Below are 27,627 nucleotides of genomic sequence, written 5' to 3' on the forward strand. Positions count from 1 at the left end.
AAGATAACTTATCAGTAAGATTCTTGTTTTAAAAGGCTTATTATGTTTCCAGGCTAACATCTGAAGGGGGTGGTTCTGATGCTAAGGTCCTGTTCCCCAATTTGTCAATAAAGAAAGCCAAAGATGGGGGGCAGTGGCTGGGCAAAAGGTACAGGTGGGACTTCTGGGTCCCATGAGGAAAAGGAAATGCAAGGAAGAAGAGAGAGAGGAACATTCCTCCATTGTTGATGGGATTGCAAGCTTCTCCCACGCTTTAGTGAGAGAAGAACACAGCAATCATGTGTGGTCTTGGGAGTTGGGAGGGATCTGGGGCCTGTGGCCATTACTACAGGCAGTGGCCAAGGATGTTTGACAGGGGGTAGGTGGGACTAGCCACTGAAGTTTAGGGCAGCTGGGGAGACGGAGATGATAAAAATTGGTAAGGGCACACTTTTCCAAGCGGAAGATATCACCGCCCAGCAATTGTACCAAGAAGTCAAGTTGTCTCTGTAGTTACTTCTGTAAATATTTTGTTGTCCTTTCTAAGAAGAAGCTGATGCACCCACTCTTAGGTCCTACACCTTGACCTTCATGTGGTCTGTGGACTGTAATGTTGAGTATTCTGAGCTTTTGGGATAGTATCCACTTAACAGTGAGTGCATACCATGTGTGTTCTATTGTGATTAGATTATTGTGATTAAGGATATTTTCTACTTACATTCATTTGCCAACAAAATTAATGAAGTCATTGTTTTTAATACCTGAATAGTACTCCATTGTGTAAATGTATATTTTCTGTATCCATTCCTCTGTTGAAGGACATCTGGCCTCTTTTCAGCTTCTGGTTACTATTAAAAAGGCTGCTATAAACAGTGGAGTCTGTGTTCTTGCTATATTATGGAGATTCTTTTTATATGCTGAGGAGTAGGATAGCTCAGTCCTGAGGTAGTACCATGTCCAATTTTCTGATGAACTGCAAGACTGCTTTCCAGAGTGGTTGTAACAGCTTGCAATCCCATCAACAATGAAGGAGCGTTCCTCTTCCTCCACATACTTGTCAGTATATGTTGACACCTGAGTTTTAGATCCTGTGAGGTGGAATCTCAGGATTGTCTTGATTTGCATTTCCCTGATCACTAAAACTGTTAACATTGGTTTAGGTGCTTCTCAGCCATTCAATATTCTTCAGTAGAGAATTCTTTGCTTAGCTCTACCCCCAATTTTTTAATAGGGTTATTTGATTCTCTGGATTCTAACTTCTTGAGTTCCTTATACATATTGGATATTAGTTCTCTATCAGATGTAGGATTGGTAAAGATCTTTTTGCAATCTGTTGGTTGGTGTTTTGTCATTTTGACAATGTCTTTTGCCTTACAAAAGCTTTGCAATTTTATTAAGAACCATTTGTTGATTCTTGAAATTAGAACATAAACCAATAGTGTTCTCTTCAGGAAATTTTCCCCAGTGCCCATGTGTTCCAGAATCTTCCCCACATTTTCTTCTATTAATTTGAGTGTATATGGTTTGATGTGAAGGTCCTTGATCCACTTGGACTTGAGTTTCATACAAGGTGATAAAAATGGATCAATTTCCATTTTCTACTTTCTGACAGCCAGTTGAACCAGCACCCTTTGTTGAAAATTCTGTCGTTTTTCCATTGGATGTTTTAGCTACTCTGTCAAAAAACAAGAGACCACAGGTGTGTGGGTTCATTTCCGGATCTTCAGTTCCATTCCACTGCTCTATCTTCTTGTCTCTATACCAATCCCAGGTGTTAACAATATTGCTCTGTAATACAGCTTGAGGTCAGGGATGGTGATTTCCCCAGAAGTTCTTTTATCTTTCAGGATAGGTTTCACTATCCTGGGTTTTTTTTAATTATTCTAGATGAAATTGCAAATTGCTCCTTCTAACTCTATGAAGAATTGAGTTGGAATATTGATGTGAATTGCATTGAATCTGTAGATTGCTTCTGGAAAAATGGCCATTTTTATTGATCCTGCCAGTCCATGAGCATGGAAGATCTTTCCATCTTCTGAGGTCTTCTTCAATTTCTTTCTTCAGAGACTTGAAATTCGTATCTTACAGATTTTTCACTTGCTTGGTTAGAGTCACACCAAGGTATTTTACATTATTTGTGACTATTGTAAAGGGTGTCATTTCCCTAATTTCTTTCTCAGCCTGTTTAACCTTTGAGTAGAGGAAGGCTACTAATTTGTTTGAGTTAATTTTACATCTATCCACTTTGCTAAAGTTGTTTATCATGCTTAGAAGTTCTCTGGTTGAACTTGGGTCGCTTAAGTATATGATCATCTGCAAATGGTGATATTTTGACATCTTCCTTTCTAATTTGTATCCCTGTGACCTCCTTTGGTTGTCTGATTGCTCTGCTTAGGACTTCGAGTACTATATTGAATAGAGAGTGGGCAGCCTTGTCTAGTGCCTGATTTTAGTGGGATTGCTTAAAGTTTCGTTCCATTTAGTTTGATGTTGCTTACTGGTTCGCTGTATATTGCTTTTACTGTGTTTAGGTAGGGGTCTTGAATTCCTAATCTTTCCAGGAGTTACATCGTGAAAGGGTGTTGAATTTTGTCAAATGCTGTCTCAGCAATTAATGAAATGATCATGTGGTTTCTTTTTTCCTTTGAGTTTGCTTACATAGTGGATTATGTTGATGGATTTCTGTATATGGAACCATCCCTGCATCACTGGGATGTGAAGGTTACTTGATCATGACTGGGATGATCATTTTGATGTGTTCTTCAATTAGGTTTGTGAGAATTTTATTGAGTATTTTTGCATCAATATTCATAGGGGAAATTGGTGTGAAGTTCTCTTTAGTTGTAGGGTCTTTGTGTGGTTTAGGTATAAGCATAATTGTGCCTTCACAGAAGGAACTGGGTAGTGTTCCTTCTGTTTCTACTTTTTGGAAAAGTTTGGACAGTATTGGCATTAGATCTTCTATGAAGGTCTGATAGAATTCTGCATTAAACCCATCTGGTCCTGGGCTTGTTGTTATTGTTGTTGTTGTTGTTGTTGGGAGACTTTCAGTAATTGATGTTATTTTTCTAGGAATTATGGGAATGTTTAGATGGTTTATCTGATCCTGATTTAACTTTGGTACCTGGTATCAGTCTAGACAATTATCCATTTCATCCAGATTTTCCAGTTTTGTAGAATATAGGCTTTTGTAGTAGGATCTGATTATTATTATTTTTTGAATCCTCTGATTCTGTTGTTCTGTCTCCCATTTCATTTCTGATTTTGTTAATTTGGATACACCCTCTGGTTAGTCTGGCTAGAGTCTGATTATTTCCTGCTATCTACTTTTTTTCTAGAGCTTTTAGGTGTGCTCTCAAGCTGCTAATATATGTGCTCTCCAGTTTCTTTTTGCAGGTACTCAGACCTATGAGTTTTCCTCTTAACATTGTCTACATTGTGACCCCTAAGTTTGGGAATATTGTACCTTCATTTTCATTAAATTCTAAAAAATCTTCAAAAATAATTTCTTTATTTCTTCCTTGACCAAGTTATCACTGAGTAGAGCACTGTTCAATTTCCATGTGCATGTGGGATTTTTGTCTTTTTGTTGTTACTGAAGACCAGCCTTAGTCTGTGGTGATCTGATAGGATGAATGGGATTATTTCCATCTTCTTGTATTTGTTGAGGCCTGTTTTGTATCCATTATATGTTCATTTTTGGAGATGGTACCATGAGGTGCTGAGAAGAAGGTATATTCTTTTGTTTTAGGATGAAATGTCCTGTAAATATCTATTAAATCCATTTGATTAATAACTTCTGTTAGTTTATCTATGTCTCTCTTCAGTTTTGTTACCATGATTTGTCCATTGATTAGAGTGGGATCTTGAAATGTCAATATTATCGTGTGACGTGCAATGTATGCTTTGAGCTTTTGTAAGGTTTCTTTTATGAATGTGACTGCCCTTGCATTTAGAGCATAGTAGTTCAGAATTGAGAATTCATCTTGGTAGATTTTTCCTTTGAGGAATATGAAGTATCCTTCCTTATCTTTTTTGATGAATTTTGGTTGAAAGTCTATTTATTCAATATTAGAATGGCTACTCCAGCTTGCTTCTTCTGACCATTTGCTTGGAAAATTGTTTTCCAGCCTTTTACTCTGAGGTAGTGTCTACTGAGTGTGTTTCCTGTATTCAGTAAAATGCTGGGTCCTCTTTACCTATTCAGTCTGTTAGTCTATATCTTTTTCTTGGGGAATGGAGTCCATTTATGTTAAGAGGTGTTAAGGAATAGTGATTGTTGGTTCCTGTTATTTTTGTTGTTAGAGGTAGAATCATGTTTGTGTGTCTCTCTTCTTTTGGGTTCGTAGCAAGGAGATTACTTTTTTGATTTTTCTAGGGTGTAGTTTTGCTCCTTGTGTTGGAGTTTTCCATCTATTATCCTTTGTAGGGCTGGATTTATAGAAAGACACTGTGTAAATTTGGTTTTGTCATGGAACATCTTCGTTTCTACATCTATGTTAATTGAGAGTTTTACTGGATATAGTAGCCTGGACTGGCATTTGTGTTTTCTTAGGGTCTGTCTGACATCTGCCCAGGATCTTCTGACTTTCATAGTCTCTGTTGAGAAGTCTGACGTAATTCTGATAAGTCTGCCTTTATATGTTACTTGAACTTTTTTTACTTACTGCTTTTAATATTCTTTCTTTGTTTTGTGCATTTGGTGTTTTGACTATTATGTGACAGGAGTAATTTCTTTTCTGTATTTGGAATTCTGTAGGCCTTTCTGGAGTCCTTTATGTTTATGGACATCTCTTTCTTTAGATTAGGGAAGTTTTCTTCTATAATTTTGTTGAAGATATTTACTGGCCCTTTAAGTTGGGAATCTTTGCTCTTTTCTATACCTATTATTATTAGGTTTGATCTTCTCCTTGTGTCCTGTATTTCCTGGTTGTTTTGTGGTTAGGAGTTTTTTGCATTTTACATTTTCTTTGACTGTTGTGTCAATGTTTTCTATGGTATCTTCTGCCCTGAGAGTCTCTCTTCTATCTCCAGTATTCTGTTGGTGATGCATCTATGACTCCTGATCTCCTTCCTAGGTTTTCTATCTCCAGGGTTGTCTCCCTTTGTGCTTTCTTTATTGTTTCTATTTCCATTTTTAAATCCTGTATGGTTTTGTTCAATTCCTTCACCTGGTTGGTTGTGTTTTCCTCTAACTCTTTAAGGGATTTTTGTGTTTCCTCTTTAAGGGCTTTTACTTGTTTACCTGTGTTGTCCTGTATTTATTTAAGAGATTTATTTATTTCCTTCTTAAAGTCCTCTATCATCATTATGAGATGTGACTTTAAATCCAAATCTTGCCTTTCCCTTGTGTTGGGATATTCAGTATTTTCATGATGCCAAGTAGTCTTGGTTTCTGTTCCTTAGGTTCCTGATCTTGCCTCTTGCCATCAGTTTGTCTCTAGTGTTTGCTTGTCTTGCTGTCTCTGGCAGTGGCTTGACCCTCCTATAAGTCTGTGTGTCAGCACTCCTGTAGTCCCTGTTTTCCTGCAGCCAGGTCTGGGTACAGAGAGCTGGGAGACCACTTCAGCTCCAGGTATAGGCAGTAGCAGGTATGGGTCCTGTCCCATCTGCTTCTGGGTTTCTGTGCCCTGAGGTGTCCAGGCAGGTTGCTAGGAGCAGAAGAGTTGGCCTTACCTCTGATCTCAGGTGTGTCAGCACTTCTGACAACTGGTTTTCAGCTCTGGGTGCAGGCAGAACCTAGAAGGGTCCTGCCCCTGACTGCTCCTAGCTTCCTGTGCCCAGAAGGCACTAGGCAGGTTTCTCTCGGGCCAGGAATGTGAGCAGAAGTGAACATTCCCCTGAGATCTTGGGATTGTCTGCACTTCTGTGAGTCCAGCTCTCTGCCCTATGGGATTTGGGTACAGAGAGCTATAGTACTAGTTCAGCTCCAGGCAGAGACTGAGGGAAAGGAGAAACAGAGATGGCCCCACCAGGAGATCCATACCATGTACTATCAACAACCCAAACAATATTTTAGATGCCAAAAAGTGCATACTGATAGGAGCCTGATTTAGCTGTCTCCTGAAAGGCTCTGCCAGAGCCTGACAAATACAGAGGCAGCTGCTTGCAGCCAACCATTGAACTAAGAATGGGGTCCCCACTGGCGGAGTTACAGAAAAAACTGAAGGAGCTGAAGGGATTTGCAACCCTATAGGAAGAACAACAATATCAACCAACCAGGGGTTTCCAGAGACTAATACAGCCAAAGAGTACACATGGAGGGACCTGGCTCCAGACACATATGTAATAGAGGATGGCCTTATTGGGCATCACTGAGAGGAGAGGCCCTTGGTCCTGTGAAGGCTCAATGACCAGTTGTAGAGGAAAGCCAGAGAGGGAATATAGGAGGGAGTGGCTAGGTGGAACACTCTTGTAGAGGCAGGGGGATGGGGTAAGGGATAGGGAGACTTGAGAGGGGAAATCAGGAAAGAGGATAACATTTTAAATATAAGTAAAGAAAATATCCAATAAAAAATGAAATGTTCATCATCCGTAGTCATCAGGGAAATTCAAATCAAAACAACCCTAAGATTTCACCTCATACCAGTCAGAATAGTTAAGATCAAAACTTAGGTGACAACAGATGCTAGGGAGGATATGGATAAAAAGGAACACTCCTCCATTGTTGGTGGGATCGCAAGCTGGGACAACCACTCTGGAAATCAATCTGGAGGTTCCTCAGAAAATTGGACATAGTACTGATTAGGACCTAGCCATACACTCCTGAGCATATACCCAAAAGATGCTCCCACATATAACAAGGACAAGTGCTTCATTATATTCACAGCAGTCTTTTTTATAATAGCCAGAAGCTGGAAAAAACACAGATACCCTTCAACAAAGGAATAGATACAGAAAATATGGTATATTTACACAATGGAGTTAGTACTCAGCTATTAAAAACAATGACTACATGAAATTCTTAGGCAAATTATGGAGCTAAAAAATATCATCCTGACTGAGGTAACCTAGTCACAAAAAAACACATATTGTATGCACTCACTGATAAGTGGGTATTAGCCCAAAAGCTTTAAATACACAGAAACAATTCACAGACCATATGTAGCTCAAGAAGAAAGAAGATCAAAATATGGATGCTTTAGTTGTTCTCAGAAGGGGGAACAAAATACTCACAGGAGAAAATACAGGGACATAGAGTGGAGGAGGGACAGAAGGAAAGGTCATTGAGAGACTGTCCCAACTGGGGATCTATCCCATACGCAGTCACCAAACTCAGTCACTATCAAGAAGTGCTTGCTGACAGGAGCCTGACATGGATGTCTCCTGAGAGGCTCTGCCAGAGCTTTACTAATACAGATGAGGATCCTTGCAGCTAATCATTGTACTGAGCACGGGGACTCCAATGGAGAAGTTAGAGAAAAGACTGAAGCAGCCTAAGGGGTTTGCAACACCATGGGAAGAACAACAATATCAACCAACTAGACAGACCCCGGCCCCCCGCAGAGTTCCTGGGGACTAATCCACCAACCAAAGAGAACACATGGAAAAGCCAATGGCTCCAGCTGCATATGTAGCAGGGGATGGTATTGTCTGGCATCAATAGGAGGAGAAAGCTTTGGTCCTGTGAAGGCTCATTTCCCTAGGGTAGGTGAATGCCCAGGGTGTTGAGGTAGGATTAGGTGGGTGGGATGGGGAATATCCTCATAGAAGCAGGATGAGGGTGATGGGAGCGGAGAAACCGGGAATGGGGGTAACATTTGAAATGTAAATACATAAACTATTCAATAAAAAGATTTTATGACTAGAAAAAAGAGGCAAGTTATAAAGGAACAAACCATGTGTGTTTTGTCTGTGGATTCAAGGGAAACTGAGTAGGGGCTGGTATCAACGCTGGTCTTGAAGCAAAAGGTGGTAGCATAAACCTATTCACAACAAATACCAATATTCACCTCTACAAAATATTCGTTTTTCACTAGCTTATTAATTTATTGGAGAACTGTTTCCTGCATATGGTAACTATAGTTAAAAGTGAGATGCTACTGTCATGAAAAAATTTAAAATATCCACTAATTTTAATGTCTATCATAAAAATATGACACACATATCAAGTGAGTGGCATGTTAATATGACTGAGGTAATCATTCCACGTCACATTTAAGTCTTAAAACATCACACTTTCCATCATCTAGTTAGAAATCAAATAAACTACACACTCATTACCACCCTCTGCAAGTACATATCCTAATAAAGCAGAAGCAGAAGAAAGGAAGTCAGCACATGCTACACTCAAGAAGGGATGGTAGTGGGCACAGATTGCTGCAATTATATCTGTAACTTCCCTTTATTACATCAACGCCAAAGCAAATGGATGAAATAAAGAACAATTCAGTAAAAGACATGCAGATATGGTTATTTTAAAAAAAGATTTACATATTCACTGTTTCATTAGTGTGTGTTACTGAGCAAAATGGTGCACCACATTTTGCCACGTAGGTACTTACAGAGCAGAGAAAGTATCAGACTCCCTAGAGTTGAAGTTACAGGTAGTGACCTGCCTCATGTGGGTGCTAGAAACCAAACTAGGCCTGAAAACACAACTCAGGCCCTTTGACAGAACAGAAAGTACTTTTAATTGCTGACTTTTCTCTCCAACTCCACTAATCTAAATACTTTATGCAAATATTAGAAATATCAGTATTTAAAGCTTATGACATGACAATGGCGTTTTAAACTTTTAATAAGCTAATCCAAGTTACACTAACAATGATTCCACTCCTTAGAATGTAACGTATTAGTATGTCTATTTATATAAAAGTATCACAGAAGTATATCGCTGGAATGACAACTCTGAGTTGGGGATGCATATATTAAACTTATATCCAAACTAGAAATACATTCTCAGTGCAAGAGACATAGCCATAAAATAGATATTTAATTTCTTTGATATACAATCTAAAAATAATTACAAATGAAGTATATTGATGGTTGGTAATAAATGAATTACACTCATCCTCTAGAAGTTAAATGTCGACTTCATGGCTTTAATAGAATGTTTTAATTTGTATCAAAAAACAAACCCCATATATAACCAAATTAGTAACATAAGTTATGTTACTAATTTACACAAAGAAATTTTCCTTTTACCACTGTTCAAAAGCCTGTTACTTCCCTCCCCACTGCCAAACCCTAAAATAGAAAAGCTCATCAGATGTAATAAAAAATACTTTGCTAACATTAGTTGTTAAAGGTTGTCCTTGGATATCAAATATTATGGAATGTATCAAACTACGGTTTCATCTGGAGCCCAGGGTCCTCTTCAATACTCATTCCAATCATTCTCAGAAATCACTTCCTTCTCTATTGAGGCCTCAATTTGCCAGTGTCTTGCTTGTGTTTGGCCGAGCAATGCTTTTAGAGATCATATAAGGTGCTGTCAGGTGCTTGCTCAAAATTCACAATGTGCTTCTTAATCTCTCTTTTGCAACCCACACATCCACTGTTTTTTTTTTGTTTTTTTTTTTTTTTTGGTTCTTTTTTTCGGAGCTGGGGACCGAACCCAGGGCCTTGCACTTCCTAGGTAAGCGCTCTACCAGTGAGCTAAATCCCCAGCCCCACATCCACTGTTATATATAAATGGTGTACCCAATCACAGGAGGTAAACCCAGACAGTTTATGTTCAACATGAGTTGTACACCACCAACCTATTTTTTAATAGGAAGCAAAGATACCTCACTTCAGCTGCTGTGTTTTTCATCTCTAACAGTACAGCGATTTTTCTTTGTGTCCGCTCATGCTCTCCTCACTGTGTTCAGTTTTCCATCACTTGAAATACTTCTCGACTATACTTTTAATGATAGTTGTTACAATGTCTTTATTTGTACCATTTATTGTTGTTTATGAATCTATTTCTTTTCAATGACTTTTTCTCCCCATGCTCATGACTTCCAAGTATGTTTAGTTTCCTAACATTTAATTTTGTATCTTTTTCATGAAAGACTTATTTTGAGTTTCTTTAAATAGTATTAGTACGTTCTGACTAGACATCAAATAACAAATAGGTCAGTTTGTCCCCAATTATGTTCAATCGTTTTTCCTAATTAATCTATAGTATGCTGCATTTTAGACTAATTTGATTGCACTATTGTAGCATGAGTGTTAAAGAACTGGTATATGACAGAATAGTGAAATACAATACCTCAGGTCCCCATAATTTGAAGATGTTAACCTAAGAAATGGCATGCAAGGACAAAAGCTATACCTGGTTCTTGGTAGTCACAGTGTAGAAATACAACTTACCCTCTTTATAAGTGATTATTTATGTTAAAATGATTATTGAAACAAGAATACCAAGTGGGTCACTTTGATAATGTCAGCATTACCTTTGTAAAATGAGTGGGCAAAGCTCTGCTCAGGCATCAGCTTGGCAAGGAGTCCATGGTTCAGACTTGGATGTGGGATAGATGGAATGACCACGACTGTAGAGAATCAGAGCCAAAATTGAGGGAAAAAAGTGAGTCTGAATGTAGTTCACATGAAAGACTCGTGCTATTTCTATCCTACTGCCATCAGGCAAACAATACTAAAGAATACATATCTAGGGAGGGAATGAGATTTAAGGGAAAGGAAGTAGGCAGTATATTTATTCACCAAGTAGAGTACTTGTAGCAACATACATGAAAACACACAAGCAAACTAGAAAACTAGATCTAATAGGTTTACCTTAATAGTGCTCATTTTATACATATATGACATACATAAGCTTTAAAAGGACATCAACATGGATAGCAAGCTGATGTTTAAATGTCAAGATAAAATTAAAATAATAATGTTATAATGAAATAGTATGTCCAGCAATGATAAAGTCATAGGGCTAAAATGTGATCTTCTGCTTCACAACAGCAGTACAAAGAGAATGAGGTGTTACACGTAATGGGATGCAGTGGTTTGAGTACAAATCTCTATGGACTTTAAAACATCATCTATACAGCTATGTGTTTACTTAGTAAAGATTTTCACCTATAATTAATCTAATAGTACAAGAAATAGTCATTGAGTTATCAGAGTTACAGTGTAAACAACTGGAAAATCATCTTCATACAAACAGTTGGTAGGAAATGCAAATGATTAGTTGCCCCAAATCATGTTCAGGCACATAGGAAAGACCAATTGTCAGAACATAGTCCAAAATGGATTTATGGGAGGAGAATTCAGAGTGCCTGAAAGAACACTCCAAAAACACAAGACAAGAGTCTTGTGACCTCATTTTCCTCAAACACAAAACTGTTCTTGGAATGTGCTTTTGTGACACTCTCGGTTATGGTGGATAGGCGTGCTTTTACTTCTGGTCATTCATTATTGCTGGCTGCTCATATTCAATTACATGTTTGAACTATTCTTTAAACACCTCTATGGAAAAGCATGTTTTGACATGTGTAGTTTTCCTTGTGATTGTATACAGCTTGAACACATGTAGAACTCTACTCCTGTGACCTTTCCTTAACCCTTAGAAGATAAATTGTCTGAAGCTATGGATAAAGTAGGCTACTGCATGAGGCTTAGTCCGTCTCATTTACTGGCTTCATTCTCCCAGGCCTCACTGTCTCTGGATGGGTGACAGTCAACAATGCAAAGGCTTGTGCAACATTAGAGTCTTGCAGATGAGGCCAAAGGAGCTCAGGGTGGCGCACTACTGTCCGAGCTGACTTCTTCCTAACTCTTAGGGAAAACTGCTTTGTATAAACCCTTCACAACATGCAAAAAATTTTAAATGTCTGCTCACATGTTATATAATTTACATAATATTTAGATGTTAAATTAAGTGTTCACTTAATAGCAAGTAGGCAAGGAGAGAGCAAAGAAGGGAAGGAGGTAAGTTTAAAGTTAGGCAGTAAAGATTGGTATTTTACCTTATTCTTATTTTGAACAACTATACAAGATCATCCTATTTTTCATGCTCATAAAACTTTCATGAGAAATTTGTTGAAAGACATGAATTCCTTACATATTAAATCATAGCATAGCCAAATGATTTGCATTCATAAATGGGAGACAGTAACTCCAAAGCTTCATTGACACATGAGAATAATACAGTAAATGTATACAAACATACCCCGTAAATTTGTGTGGAACTACAGTGTACTGAGTCATTATCTCTGTCAAATCTATGAGTAAGTACAGTTCAAACTTGTCTGCAAAAGTGTTGGCAGGAAAAAAGATAGATACTGGTGAATACCAAATAACGGAAAGAAAATATTAAATACCTGTACTGGTTGGTGAATTTATTTCTTGTCTGATATTTCTACCTGGTTGGCTCCCAGTTCTCGCAGTCTCTCTCTGGGGTTCTAATATGTCCCGATACTTAGATACCATCAGAACAGAGATGAAGTAAACCACAGCCAGAGCTAAAAACTGTGCCTGCTTGCTATCATCCTGTGGCAAATGAAAAGGTAGGTGGAGAGTCAGAGTGTTTATGATATAGATTCACAAGGTATAAGAAACTATTCTTGTTTTATTAGACATCAAACTTTGATTTAAAAGTTGCTGGGAAGAGGGATAGGGAGATAGCCCAGTATTTAGAATACCTGCTGCTCTTACAGACGACCAGAGTTTGGATCCTAGGACCTACTTTAGGTAATTCATAATAATCTAAAACCACATCCACTGGTGATGTGACATCCTCCTCTGACCTCTTTGGGCACAATACATACACATTTATACCACAAATCAAAATAAAATAAACCTTAGGACCCAGCCCAGATGGTTTAGGGAGTAAAGCCTACTGCGCTTGATCCTAGGCATCACCACGCATGGTAGAAGGCATCCATAACATGTCATCTGACCTTACCCATGCACTCTAGCATGTGAACATATGTAAAGGCATACTACACACAGACACACACACACACAGACACACTCACACACACACCCTAAATAAATTCAATTTCTAAGAAAATTAATGGCTGTAACTAAATTGTTACTACACAAAATGCCTAAAATGTTTCATCTGAGCTATAGGTTTAAATAATTTTAAAAGGTACCATAGTAAGATTTTGTTGAATGTACTATAAAATATCACCCATTCTCTTACTATTTTTACATATGACTTCCATATAAACATTTAGGTGAACAAAATTAATGTTTGTTATATCCTTAAAATTAATTTTGTGTGCCTGAAAAAGAAAACAACTGAGGAACTTTCAAGGAGGAAGCACTCAAGCTCCCTGCCTAAAACTGCTGCCAAATATTCCATTATTTGTTCTCTGAGGACAAGCATGCACGCACCCATACACGCACAACCACACAAAGATAATATATATATGTATATTTCCTAAACCCTAATCTGAGGCCTGATAGATTTCTAAAATTAAATAAAATAAATGTGACTGTTGTTTTATAAAAATTTTGAAAATAAAGTACAGTTCTTACCATTGATAAATACAACTAACTAATGTACTAAAAACTGTAAAACACTTTGAAGGCCCCAGATTATTCAATATGACATGTGCACTCGGAATCTACAAGCACAGTGAGAGCTCTGCCTGGGGCTCATCACTCAAGTACACTGTTAGGACACTTCAAGCACATTTGCTGGGATTTGGTATTAGAAAGAGGTTTTTTTCTAAAATATTAGTGAAGAACTATAAAACAGGTTGTTAAATTTATCTTATGGAACAATGATTACATCAAAGAGCCTAATTCCTCCATTTCTGCAATGCTAAGCATTATCATTTAAGTTTTTAGTTCATTTAATACTGAAGATACTTCCTTTTAATTTTCATTGTTATTTACTGGTACCTTTAATATTACATATTTTATATTTATTGCTTAAATATGTTATGTTTTCCTATTTCACTCTTTGGATGTTACTTTTCCAAGTTATTTATAAGACTTAATAATTTTTCAGTCATGTATTCACAGCATGAATCATCATACCACATTCTTACCCTTATTGCAACTACAAAGCACTCCATTAACTGATGGTTATATATACATTTGAAACATACACTTCTTTAAATAGTACTTGAATCTACTATAATTAAAAGAACACCATATAATCTGGATGGTTTATAATGCCAGTATTAACAACTGCTAGTATTGCTTAATCTGCTATGAAACACTACTCCTACAGAATTCATAAAGAAGGTCAGTCTTAGTTTTAATTGCCTTAGTAAGCATTCAGGGATTGAAAAGTTCCATTAAATCATCCTTAATGATCCTTTTCTTTGACTGTTATTAAGCTACCTTTCTAATTCAGATTCCTGCAGAAACCATAATTTGTGAAAGTAGGGGCCGGAGAGATGGTTCAGTGGGTAAAGGTTTTTCCTGCTTGAGCCTGGATCTAAGTCCAATCCCTGGAACCCTCATTAAGGTGGAAAGCGAGAACAGGTTACAAAAAGTTATTCTCTGCCCTCTCCACGTACTCTATGGTGTCAAGTACTCCCCACACATGCATCACGAGCACACACATATATAATAAATAATTAATATTTTTAAAAGAAAGAAAGATTTTCCCAAACCCAAAGGTAACTTTCATTACTACCTGATCAGGTAACTTTTTATGCCTAATAAGAAACTTTGAGAATAAAAGAAATTCATGATGTGGAACATAGTAAAGAATGTGAAAGGCAGGACCAGTTATCCTAAGATAAAGCCAACTCATTATTTAAGGCTATGTCTAATCTTGGAACACAAACTGAATTAATTTCAGAATGTCTTATCATTGTGTGAGCAACAGTGTGTGCACATGTGTCTGCTTACCTGAGAGTGTGCATGTGTTTAGCCAGCGTTCTCACTGAGACTGAGAAGCTTCCTCTGTACCACCAGCTTGGGAATTACACATGTGCAGCACTATGCCGGACTTCTGCGTAGGTGCTAGGGATCTGAATTCAGGTCCTCATGCTCTTACAGCAGGCACTTTACTTTACCCACTGAGCCTTTCCCCAGCCGTGTACACATACATATTATTTTTCAAAAGAAACTATCAATAAGCCTTTGGTAAAAACTAAGGCTCACCCATTTTGCCATCAACTGTATTCTGGTATGCAATATATACAAGTAACAGGACATTTGGTAATGATAGCAATTCTTTACATACTTTAAAGTTTAACACAAATGGTGGTGACAGTTTTATCATTGTTGCTGCTGCTGTTTGACTTTCATTTGCTTCTTCAAGGAAGTCAAGCTGATACGTAACTTACCACATCTCGAAAGACAACGGCTCGAAGGCGATTGATGTCAACGTCCTGAAGAAGGCGATCGGGATCCTTGATAGGAGAAAGGTTACCTGGAACATTCTCTAAAGGAGTCTTGAAAACAAAGGAGAATGATTAAGAAATAGTATACTCTAGAGAAGTATTTAGGAGCATCACTTACAGTATTTCTACCTCAAGCTGAGCTTCCCAAACCATTTCCTGCTTCCTCGCTCAACTAGAAATTACTGACAGCAAAACTGCACACATCTTATTTTTGGTTCCCTTGCTTGTGATGCTTTCTCGGCTCCATATTGATTTGCTATCTCCATAGGAGCCTCTGTGGTCTCATGAAGGCAGCTAGGCTGTATAAGACAAAAAAATGATCTTGCCTTTAAGAAGAACTGAGTGCACATCTCTCTTATCTGGATTAATGTTTGCTTCTAACATTTCCAGTTCATAAAGATATTTAATTCTCTTAATTAATCTATCATATATATGAGATTAAAATATTACTAGCTAACATCATTCAATTATAGATGTAGTTACTTCATGATCCATTTTTAAAAGATAAGCTCTAAAACTTAAGTCATAGTCACTATAGTTGGCAGACATTACAGAATATACTATTGAAATGATTTTCTATAGTTGAAAAAACAAAAATCTAAGGATTTTGGATAATAGATTCATAACATATATTCATACCATAAATTACCAAGTGCACCAAGTTACTTTGGCTCAGTCTAGCAGTTTTTCAGTTACTTGATTTGCTATCAAGGCTTTGGATTAATTCTCACAATGTATGCATATGAAATGTAAGTTTTGCATATAACAGGTGTGCTTGTTGTCTGACTCCTACTTCCCTACAGATACATTGTGGTGTTTTACTCCCAAAGGAGGTTGGGAAGCTCCTGTGGGACACGGGGTAGAAAATATCATCTCGCCCCAGGTCCACTATGTACGTTAATACATTATTTTTGCAAATGGTTTCCATTAAAAGTTTACCAAGTTTATGTGAAACTGTAACTGCTCCAAAGTTTAACTAGATCATTTAATAATAGCCTAATACTTTTAGCCAAGGATAACTATGGTAAGTTGTGTATAATTTATAGAATAGATAAATCTACAGTGCATATGGAAAAGCTTGACATATTTTAATATGTATACCAGCTTATAGTTTACAAAGCTTCTCTTACCCCATTTGACCTTGTAGAGATTGTGTAAAGACATGTTTAAGTTACTGCTGCAGTATGAAAATGAGGCTCCATGAAGACCGCTCATGGGGATGTGTCCATATTCACACAGAAAGCTCTTCTGCTGGATTAGAAACCAGCTATGGCTTACTGCCTAAAGCGCCACTTTTGAAATGCATGAACAAAATTCTACCACTCACCTTTATTCTCCACATTGAATGTGCTTTACTAACAAGTGAAATCTTTTCCAAATAGCCGAGTATCACCACTTACCTGCTTCTCACTGTGAACCCTTTTAGTAGAGACACACTAACTAACAACATACAGCTGACTGCCTCACTGGGTATTCTACGAGGAGAAGCACGCTTGGTTTAGGGGTTCTGAAAGACGTCCTGTCACCCACTGATGCTTCTCTAGTAAAAATTACAGACATAGTCAAGACATAAGCCCCCCAAGCAGTGGCGTAGCCACACTGCTACTGAGTAATAAATAAGAGAAGGGAGAGGCGCCTCACGCCAGGAACCACTATGCTTCAATGCATTAGTTTGCATTTTAATTAAATAATATCATTTAAGAGTCTCATTCACTTTTAAATACTGGAGAGCTGAGATGTGGGAGACCAAGAAATCTGTCTCAGGATTCTCTATGCTAATTGGCAGAGGCCAGAATATAACTCAGAAACATTTCTTTACAACTTAAGTATCCCAAGTGCTCTGAAGGCCCAGACATGTACAATTTGTTGTCAAAACCCTGCAGTGACCAACCCTCTAATGTGTCTAGGAGTGAGTGTGGGCCTGATGGCTGACACATCAATACTTCACTGCCCAAGCAATGCAGGTCGCTCTGGAGTCTGGTCAGCAGTAAACTGTGTGGGTCATATTATCTCAAGACTGCATCCCTGATGGCAGTGAACAAGAAAGGAGGCTGCAGCACTGAAAAGCCAACAGACTTTTTGCACATACAGTTGGCGTAGCACAAACTACAGCAATGCAGAGCAAGGGACCTAAGTCTGTGTTCAGGTGTTGAGTAAAAATTACTGTGCCAATGCTGAACATTTAATTACAGTGCAGTGAGGGATAAAGAGACATGAAACCATCACAAGATCTGACCCTACACTAGGGAATGGTAACGGTGTCAAGTTATAGTGTGGGGAGCAGCACCTGAGATGACTGACATGAGTGTACTGCAGACAGATAAAATATAAGGGGAAGTACTTCAAGATAGGAAAATTCTATATCAAAGTTTAAAAAGTTAAAATCTTTTTTTGAGCTAAAAGAGGTCTACTGTGTATGTGAAAGGTCACAATCAAGAAAAGGTATATACACAAGGAAAAGCTGCAGAAGCTAAGTGCAGAGCAGTCATGCAAATCTTCAGTCATGACGCTGCACATAATATCCAGTTGTCCTCTTGTGTCAGCCAAACACAAGAGGACAACTCATCTGCAATGAAAATTGCAAGATTATTCCAAACTATTATATAAAATTCATTTGATGGGTAGCCAATAACTAGTCTTTCTCGCAAAGTTCATCCATTTTAAAATGTGCTTTGTTTACAGGCTGACCTTTAAAAATAGATGTAACTGTTTAAAGTAGAAATTCCAGAAATATCCAGGCCTATGTGCCAATGTAATTTTTAAAAACCCTATCAGAAGAAATTACTAGTATCTTCTTCATTAACATACAAGTGAAAATTTAAGAGGTTAGCTAACCTTTCAGAGACAACTAAGGAGCAGAGAAGCCAGCACTAGAGCGCCAGGCCTCTGTCTGTCATTTTACAGGCCACAAACACTGTTCTCACTATAGGAGAGGACTGCATGTTACAGAGGAAATCGGTGATTACCTTGGATGCTGCTGTGGCAGTCACACTTTGGGGAGCTTCCTGAGGTTTACTGCTTCCATGGGAAGATTTGTTTCCCCTGTCTCTCTGTCGCTGTCGGCATTCTAAACAGTTTCTCACAGCTACACAACAAACTAAGAAATCAGAAAGATATTAACATAAATTGTTGGCATGGCTCTAAAAGGAAAATGTTTTAAATTTATTTCTTTTTCTTTGTGTTTCCCCTTCTGTCATAGAATATTATTATTTTTACTATTTATTAGATACATTTTATATTTTGAAATTCAACAATGAAGGTTCAACATATATATATGTGTATATATATATATATATGTATATATATAATATATATATTAAATAAAATACTCATGTACTCTGAGTCAAAAGAAACATATCAGGGCCATTAAACTCCCAAAATAAGTCTTCCTTATTCTACAATCCAACAGTCACTATTACATAAATGTCTTGTACCAATAAAACCTTTAGCACAGCATAAAATGTCTATGGGAGAAGGAGATGGTTCAGTAGGAAAAAGACTTTTCTGTCTAGGCATGGGAACCTAAAGTCAAGTCTCCTGCATCCATACTCATCTATAATAAGAGAGGACAGCCTAGCTCCAGGTTTAGTGAGACTCTTTCAAAGGAATAAAGTAGAGGATGATAGAAAGGATATTAGACATCATCTTCTGACTTCCACATATGCATGCATTGGCAGACATACCCACACATAAATACAAACACACACACACACACACACACACACACACACACACACACAAGCTATACATATATGCAATTCTACAAACACACACAAATTCCTACTAGACTTACAAGGTCAATAACAAGGCTGTGCCCTTGCTTCAGCTTTCTCACTGACCCTACAGAGCATGCCTTCCCCTTTCAGGCATCCTTCATTCTAAGGGTTACAATAGCTATCTTCACAGCAAAGCAGCTTACACTCCTTGCCACTAGCATTTAATCATTATTTTAGAACCATACAGATTTTGGGACAGTGTTTCTCTCACTTCCTTGGTAATGCTGGCCATTAAACTTGGGCCTCTTCTCTTCTAGGTAAGGGCTCTGCCGTATCCTTAGTTGTTTGCCTACCAAGCATACAAACAAGGTTCACAAAGGGATCTGCATTGAAATCATTTCAATGACATGTATCGGTCTCACTGATTTTTAAATAATTCTAAATATGTTTGACGATATTTTAAATAATTCCATACAATCTCCAATGTGAAGACACAAGTTTTTAAAACTGAGCAACCCTAAGGATTACAAGCCAGTCATTAAGCTGCACAGCGCCAGTCTGAATCATGCTTTCTACACCAGAGCTCACAAGTCGTCATAATTACAGCGAGTATCGCTGCCTTGGTGCACTTACCTAGCCGTAGGCACTGTCTCATTAGCCCTCCAGAGGACATGTTCTTTTCAGCTTCAATCTCACTAAAGTTTAGAGAGCTGGCGAACACAAGGACATCAACCATTGCCATGAGTCGGCTGAGAAACGTCACTGCTGTCTCTGCTGACATGCCTTGTGTCACTTCAATGTTTTCCAATTCCGTCTTTAAAAAAGGAGAATTATTCTTGTTTAAAACTGGAAAATATGGTGCATAACACATACTACAGGAGAACAAACATTTAGAAAGCATAGATAAGAATATAAAGAATAAGTTATTACTACATATCAAAGGACCTTGCAAAATTGTTTCCCTACATACTAGTCTTAACTAAAATGCCTATTTTAAAATTAGTATGTTTAAAATACTCTACCAGTTGAATTAAAGATTTCTTATAATTTTAGAAAGACACTTAGAGACAAAAATACATAACTTCTTATTCTAGTGTCACTAAAAAAAGTTATAAAATTGACCTTTCTCTTCTAAAATTTCATTTCCATTAACAAACGTTTTTCTTTCTTACAAATATAATCAAGAATGGGAATGATACACAGCCATTTTTTCTATCAAATGAGATAACTGTCAAGCTAGGATGCATACTCGTGACTTATCAATTTTAGAATAATAAACTAAATATGAAAGGTTTCATAAGGTCAAAAGGATCAGAAGGATCACTCCTTCAGATCCATAACCATAAGCTATGAGTCAGTAGCTGTTGGAGAAAGCAGCATTGGTAAGCTCAAAGTTAAATTTTCACTAAAATATCCTGTGATAAAACATCACTTCCTACTTCAGAGGGAATATTAAAATGTACTCTGTCTCTTAGGATGTGTAAGTCTGTAAGGTATGGACAACGGCGACATTTCTTCATTTTCCTCCCTGTACTAACACTATGACGATTCTGATAATTTCTAACTAGAATTAACTTTCTTAGTGCCAGAAAGAGCAAAGAAAAGAGAGGCTGTGTAAATAAAAATGCTGCTCAAAGTTTCTAAAAATGGGCACACTATCCAAACTTTCTGATCTTACCTTCACCCACATGGTGGGTGCAGGAAACCGATTCCTGTCCCCACTGACTTCCACTACCCTTGGAAATGCAGGCTGCTTAAATACTGGGGCTTTGTTCCTGACACAGCATCAGATTTAAACAGCTGTGACCATAGCTTAACAGTTATAAGAAAAAATGAATTATAATTCTATTTTCAATTGTTTTAAGATGAAACTGGTCATTGCTTAGCTCAATCAAACATTCTTAATGACTCTTAATAAATTAGAATTTATTTATTTAGTACATCTGCAGTCATGTTCTTAAATTCTTCATTCAAATTGTTGAAATTATGAGAGCACTATCAGTCATTGCTTTATTTTGTAGATAAGCTACAAATCCAAACAGTGAAACATGCTCTAATTATACAATAAGGAATTAGAAACAAATATTAAATACAGAATTATTAAATTGTATGTATAATTTGACAAAGTTTTTCTGTTAAAATATCAAAATTGAAAGAAAAAGGAATTCTTAACATAAACAATAACCTACAAAAGAATTCTTACTCCACTCTATTAATATATTTTACAAATATGTAAGCATCTGATCATAAAGTTTACTTAATATGATCCTCACTAAATCTGAATATATCTCATTCTATTCCTGTAATTTGAAGTCAAATCTGACTGTACACAGTACTCTATTTTTTTCATTGTACTAGGATATTTATTGCTATGATAAAACAAATTCATCAATATATTGGGTAAATATTTTTCTGAATGAATTTTTAAAATACACAAAAATATACCTGATTAAAAGATGATATGAAAACTCAAAATATAACCAAGTGAAAACTTTTGTAAGTAAAAATAAAATTTAAAAATAAAAGCCTAAAAATTACTGCAAAAGTAATACTAACCTTAGAACCCTGGACATGCATTAGACAAAACAGACAACAGACCAAAAAAGTACAAGAAAAAGGAAATTATTAAAATTAAATGAAAATACATGTAAAATTGAAACACAAAATAATATTTGAAATTATATTTATTTTATTAAAAACAAAATTCTCAGAATATTCATTTTATAAAGTACATAATTATGATTAAGATTAAATATGAAACATTTAAGTTTATTTTGTTTGAGTAACTACCCCCAAATATATATATGTAAGTACTACAAATATAGAAGAAAGAACGCAAACTCTATTTTATGAAACAAGTGTCTTTCCTAGTGGATGATTAGTGAGACATTTTAAAAAGTGAACACAGACTGCCCCTGTTCAATCACTAACTTAGTACTGACTTAGGCAGAATCAACTGAGGGAAGTTATTACTTACATACTATCTAGACCTTTTCTATCAGGAAATAATATTATAATTTGTTTCCTCACATATTCAGAACCCTTGATATACAAGTGTAAAATATTTGTTATCACAACTTAAAATTCACTTTCTGTATCAGAAAATAACTCACTGATACAACTATATGTGACCTACAATATAAGGACAAGTAACTGCATACCAGCTAAGAGTTCAGAGCGTTAAGAATCATGTACTTATAATAAAAACATAGATATCTTTCACAATAATTACAAAATTCCAATATCTGAGTTTTTACAATAAATAAATATGAATATAAATTTCAAAATATGCTATTTGTATGGCTATTCACTGGGATAATATATAAAAATATCCTGAGACTACCATTAAGATCACTGTTGTGAGGGAAACAACGTAAATCACAGGTCTCCTGTGTTCCAACCCTACATCCTGTTAACAAACAACACTGCCATCATGCTCAGCACAAAAGAAAAAGTTCCTTTCCTGCTTTCTGATGACGCAACTATTTGAAGAACCAGAAATGCCAGTCTCTGTTTTTTTCCCCTGGGACAGAAAAAATTAAACCACATTTGACACAGTGTTCTAGATGGTTGACAAAAATGGTCAACTTTAAATCTTGAGTGTATGATTTAAGGAATGTATGATTCAGTATTCTCTGTTCTTCTCAGTGTTCCCTTCCAATTCTCTGCCTTTGCTCAAACAGGAGCGGGGCAGTAAACAGATGAAATAATTCAACTAAGAAGTTCTGGAAAACTTACCTCAAAAATTCAACAAAATAATACCCCTTTCATAAAGCAGACACTGATCAAACTGCCTAGGAAGTGACCCTCACTCACTCACTCACTCACTCACTCACTCATAGTCCTTGAGTATCTCCATGTAGCCATGTATTCAGATGGATAGAGTATCACCATGTAGCCCTGGTAGTCTGAATTCACCCTGTAGATCAGGGTGGCCTCAAACTCACAAAGAATTCTAATGACATCTACATTTACCTCCCCAGTGCTGGGACTGAAGCAGGCATCACTACGCCAGGCCAGGTGTTTTAATTTTATCCTGAATAGTAAAGTTAAAACTATTCATTTATTTTTACTTAAAACAGTTTTGTGATTCATTTAACATGACATACAATTTCAAATAAATAATACAGGTATCCAAAAGTGAGCACAATACAATACAGCTCTTTTAGATGCTCACTGTAATCTATGCAATATACATCTCCAGTCTTCCGAAAGCCCACCTTACACCACTTCCTTACAGGTAAGAGTAACCTAAGGAACTCAAAACTTTCTTCCAGACCAAAGTTGCTACAAGAGCACATTCAGAAATGTTATTCCTGTAACACACAAACTTCTGTGTTCATTTATGGTTTCAGGGAGAAAAAAGACCACTTCAAATAGTCAATTCCCTAGAAATAGCAAACACATATCTTGCTATCAAAATGGATTACCTATAATAACTAAATTGCCTAGAATAGTCTATAGAGTGTTATAAACAAAAGATTTTTTAAGGACAGAGTTACCGAAGTTCAATGAGAACAAACGGTTTGCCTATCTAGTACACGGGGCATCTATTACCACACTTGAGCTTTCTCATGCCCTTTCTGATGGGTCAGCATCATGACTGTCTCTTAGCCAACGGAACAAATACAGAGGCCACGCCCAGCAAAGGAAGAGCCCAGACTAAAACACAGATCCATCTCACACCGAGGTTCCTACCATCTCCACTGAATCCAAACTTCACAATGCATTGGACCTGAGTCTCACTAAGAAATCAGTTTGAGCAGCAGCTAATCACCAGAGCTAGTCAGCAGCACTTGCCTTGAGAAATGACAAAGCCTTACGTCTGGGTTAAGCTGTAGGTTCTTATTTTTAAAATAGGAGACAAAAAAAAAAAACAAACCCACAACAAACAAACAAAAAACCTCACATTTTACTTATCTTTTTAAAGTTTAATATAGTTGTACATTAAAATGTTTAATGACAAAAATAGTAAAAAAAAAGATATGTATCTAAGTGATAACTGTGTGAAAAATTGTGATATATAGTAGTCAATTTCAAGTTATATCATGAAAAAGAGTGAATTTACCTATGACTGTTCTATAGTAATAAGACTTTTTTGTGTCATTCTTACTTTATACACAACAAACCTAACGTCACATCTGGTACCATACAGCTCTTACCACCTTTACCACGCCCATTCTCACAGCAGTGCAACCAAGCAGCGGAGACAAACCGCAGACAGCTACACGGCCTAAAGGCTTTACTATCTAGCTCCACACCTAAAAAGGCTGCTCACTAAGACTGACAAAGTCTTCATCACTCCCAGGAATGCATGACCCGAAATGAAGGTCAGAAAATTCTGTGCTGAATTTGGTCTTGAAAAAAAAAAAGCCTATTAGAGCAAGACCATGAGTTATATAAAGGTAAGTAAACTAGTACACATTTGTTAGAAAAGGTCTTTTTCCAGAGAATTGATGTCAACCATTACTTTTCATTTTGGCTCTCATGTTAAATAACAAAACAACACAACAAGCGGCACAAGCACCTCCCACACATTTAATAAAAGGTGACCCATGTAATACATGGGATGTAAAATATGTAGCAACTGGCTTCACAGGCATTTCCAGACATGTAAACTGTGATCTTTACAGAACTGATAATTGTCTTTATTTGAAGAAGCTAAGAATTCCCTAGATGTTTCATTTAGCATGATGTTATAAGCACTCTGCAATGTAATTTTAAATTATATTAAAGAAATGTTAATTTTTGGAATAAAACTGTGATTCTAAGAATGCTGAAATATAATATCTGCATTATGATCTTAATTAAGTTTTAATTTTCATAATTTTTCTTTTACACTCCCACAATGATCCTGTGTCATAATAATGTTACAAACATAAATGCATTTAAAAATATGTTAAAAGTTTCTTAAAGGAAATTTATAGCAAATAGGCATTACATGTACAATATACAATGATGGTTTATATAATGATAAATTTAACTACAATAAACTGTTGGCTTAAGTTGACAGAACCTTCTAAAATAAGATAACCTAAAGTGGGATAACAGCTAAACATAATGTAGGGATTTGCAGGATGGCCCTGTGAAGATTTTGCCTGTATGGAGAAGTCCCTCCTGCCTCTGCCTCAGCCTCCTTCTCCAGTGCTAGAAGTAAAGGTGTGTGAAATTGTCCCAGTTACCAATGGTTTCTTTAAGTTCACAATTCCATTGTGTCACCTAACAGAACCGCCAAGTGAGGTTAAATATCCCAATACAACACAGCTACGTTCTGTTGCAACACATCTCCAATTCTCCCAAGCTCATCAGTTCTTAATGAGGCTCCAATCTAATAAGGAGCTGTCCATAATTCTTCCATTTTATAATAAGACCATGATTTTTGTCATAATTTTATTTTCTGTCTATGTCAAACTCGGTAAGTTTTAACTGTCCTTCACCAAATGGTCATCTCTGGAGCTGTTGCTTCAGAAATTCCTCTCATGTGGCACAATCGTAATGCGTGTATGTTACTTTCAGATGTATCTCACCACTGACTAAATACACAGAACGCAGCTGTGTGGTATCGCGGTATTAACCTCACCTGGAGGTTCTATTAGGTGGCACAATGGAATTTGTATTTGTTTGAAAACGTTTTACAAAATTAGTGAGCTCTGGGGAAGATTATTTTTCTTATGTTGAAATATTTGTGGTAAAATATTTACATTCAGAAGTATAGCACAGTAAATATTAGAAGAGTAGAACTGAATGAAATATAACCAAATATTGAAAATTATACCAGATATTTTTTAAAAAGGCAGGCTTCAAGACATGAAAATCTGAAAAAAAAACCCTATCATTAAAATCCCTAGGACACTCAAATTGGGTGTCAAGTGCTTCTGCTTCATGCACTGATGTTCTTACAAAGTAACACACCCCACTGGCAAACCAGAGCATCCCTAGTGTCTCCTCACTCTCGCCTGTTCCAGAGTTCTTAAAGTTTATTCTTGAAAGTTTTCACCTGAAAAGCTCCTATTTCCAACACAAGTGTTGTTGTTTATTCAGGCTCCCCTCTCCTTTTCCCCACTAAGCCTGAATAGAACACGGAAAACAATCCACCAGCTCCAAACAGCACGTAATAACCTTCACATTTCCCTATTACATGTAAAGCATGGGAACAAGTCTTTTGAAAGAAACAGTGTAGCATAAATAAATAAATAAATAAATAAATAGATAGATAGATAGATAGATAGATAGATAGATAGATAGATAGATAAATAAAATCAAGTGTGTTGCAAAAGAAAATATATGTATTTAATGGACCAATTAACAGAAATAGAGAAACAAAACCAACAAAATTTCTACAACAAAATTAACTTCCAACTCTGTTAAGAACACTAATAGGCAATTTAAAATTCCCAACTATCGTGCTCAAAACAGTGTATGTAAATATTCTTGGCAGTCAAACTTTAAAACGTCAGTATTTTCACGGTGTGAAATTAATTTAAAATAAGCTAAATTGAGAGTTATAATAGTACATACATAACACGTTTGTGAGTTACTAAATTTATTTAACATTTTATTAATAGAAATATTTGACACTAAAATTTGAAAAATATTTAGTAATGTGGATATTTCAAACCTCTGCGAATTTTAATAATTTATTGCTATGCTACTGTGCAGAATGATCATTTTTGTTCTATACAAAAGTGTAAAGAATTCAATCGTTATATTAAAGCAAATATAGTTTCCTACATTTCTTGACAACAAATGACATTTATATTATGCTGCACAGAAAGCATTGTATTTAGTCTTTCATGTACAGAAGCACCCTCCCTCCCTGTCTTAAAATAAGACTGCAGTTTACTAGAGTTTAGTGTACATTGCTGCAGGAGACTGGCAGACAAGTACTAGGCCTTCTTCACAGATCATGGACTCTTTGGGTTGCTATTCCCAGGCTCTGTCCTTGGTTTGGTTACTAAGTAGTGCTACAAGACCCCAATGCTGAGCTGTCCTTTTGCACTGTTCCCAAATGAGCCTGCTTGCCTGTAACTTGCTGGATGAATTCATCAAGAACACGGGTAGTTATGCCTGGGGGAAGTGAATAGTGACAGTGTGTTGTAGCTAATATTTTAAACTTCAATGCTGTTCCAATGGATGGAGTAAGAAGAAGATCCACATAGGAAACTCATGCTACTGATGAGATAAAGTCTTGAACCAGTTCAGAGCATGCCTTTACTAATAGAAGTGTTAACAAAGCACAGACATATGGCAAAGGTGTGCTCCAGGGCTTCCGAACAGTTTCTTATGAGAAGGAGCAAGGTAAGCTCTTCTGACAAACAGAGACCTACATTCCTTCCCATCATTCAAGTTACACCCAAATAGACTTGCTTTTACCTAAGACAGATACACAAATGCTAGTCAGGAGTACTGCTCCTCAGCTATTGACACCCCAACCCTGAACTAAAGATAGCTATTAGATACAAATTGCATACAGCTTAACACTGGTCTATTGCATTTTTAAAGGACATCCAATTTCAATATTAAATGCTTTCCAAATTGACAATATTGGTATTTTTCAATGTTTTATAGAGAAATAGAAATAGATATTTTAATGGCAAATTGGTAAATAAGGTCATACTGTTACGGATAAATTTAACAGCTTACTATTATATAAGATTTAAAGATATGAACAGCAT

At 36.6% G+C, this 27,627-nt stretch overlaps 1 protein-coding gene across 11 annotated transcripts in view; it reads right to left on the reverse strand.

Annotated features, from left to right (window-relative positions):
• Nucleotides 1–27,627, reverse strand: part of Nbea (neurobeachin) — a 576,469-nt gene that overhangs the window by 358,941 nt on the left and 189,901 nt on the right. For 10 of the 11 annotated variants that reach the window (XR_015665447.1, XM_087626792.1, XM_087626788.1 and 7 more), the window contains exons 25-29: nt 19,586–19,766; nt 18,203–18,333; nt 15,180–15,287; nt 12,243–12,411; nt 10,362–10,457 (exon numbers count right to left, since the gene is read on the reverse strand). Coding sequence is in view for 10 of the 11 variants with exons in the window: in XM_087626792.1 (XP_087482918.1) it covers nt 10,362–10,457; nt 12,243–12,411; nt 15,180–15,287; nt 18,203–18,333; nt 19,586–19,766 (685 nt within the window). In the remaining variant the exon portion in view is untranslated. 11 annotated transcript variants of the gene reach the window in all.

The sequence above is a fragment of the Rattus norvegicus genome, chromosome 2 (genome assembly GCF_021556685.1).
Source record: "Rattus norvegicus strain SHRSP/BbbUtx chromosome 2, alternate assembly SHRSP_T2T, whole genome shotgun sequence".
NCBI classification, from domain to species: domain Eukaryota; kingdom Metazoa; phylum Chordata; class Mammalia; order Rodentia; family Muridae; genus Rattus; species Rattus norvegicus.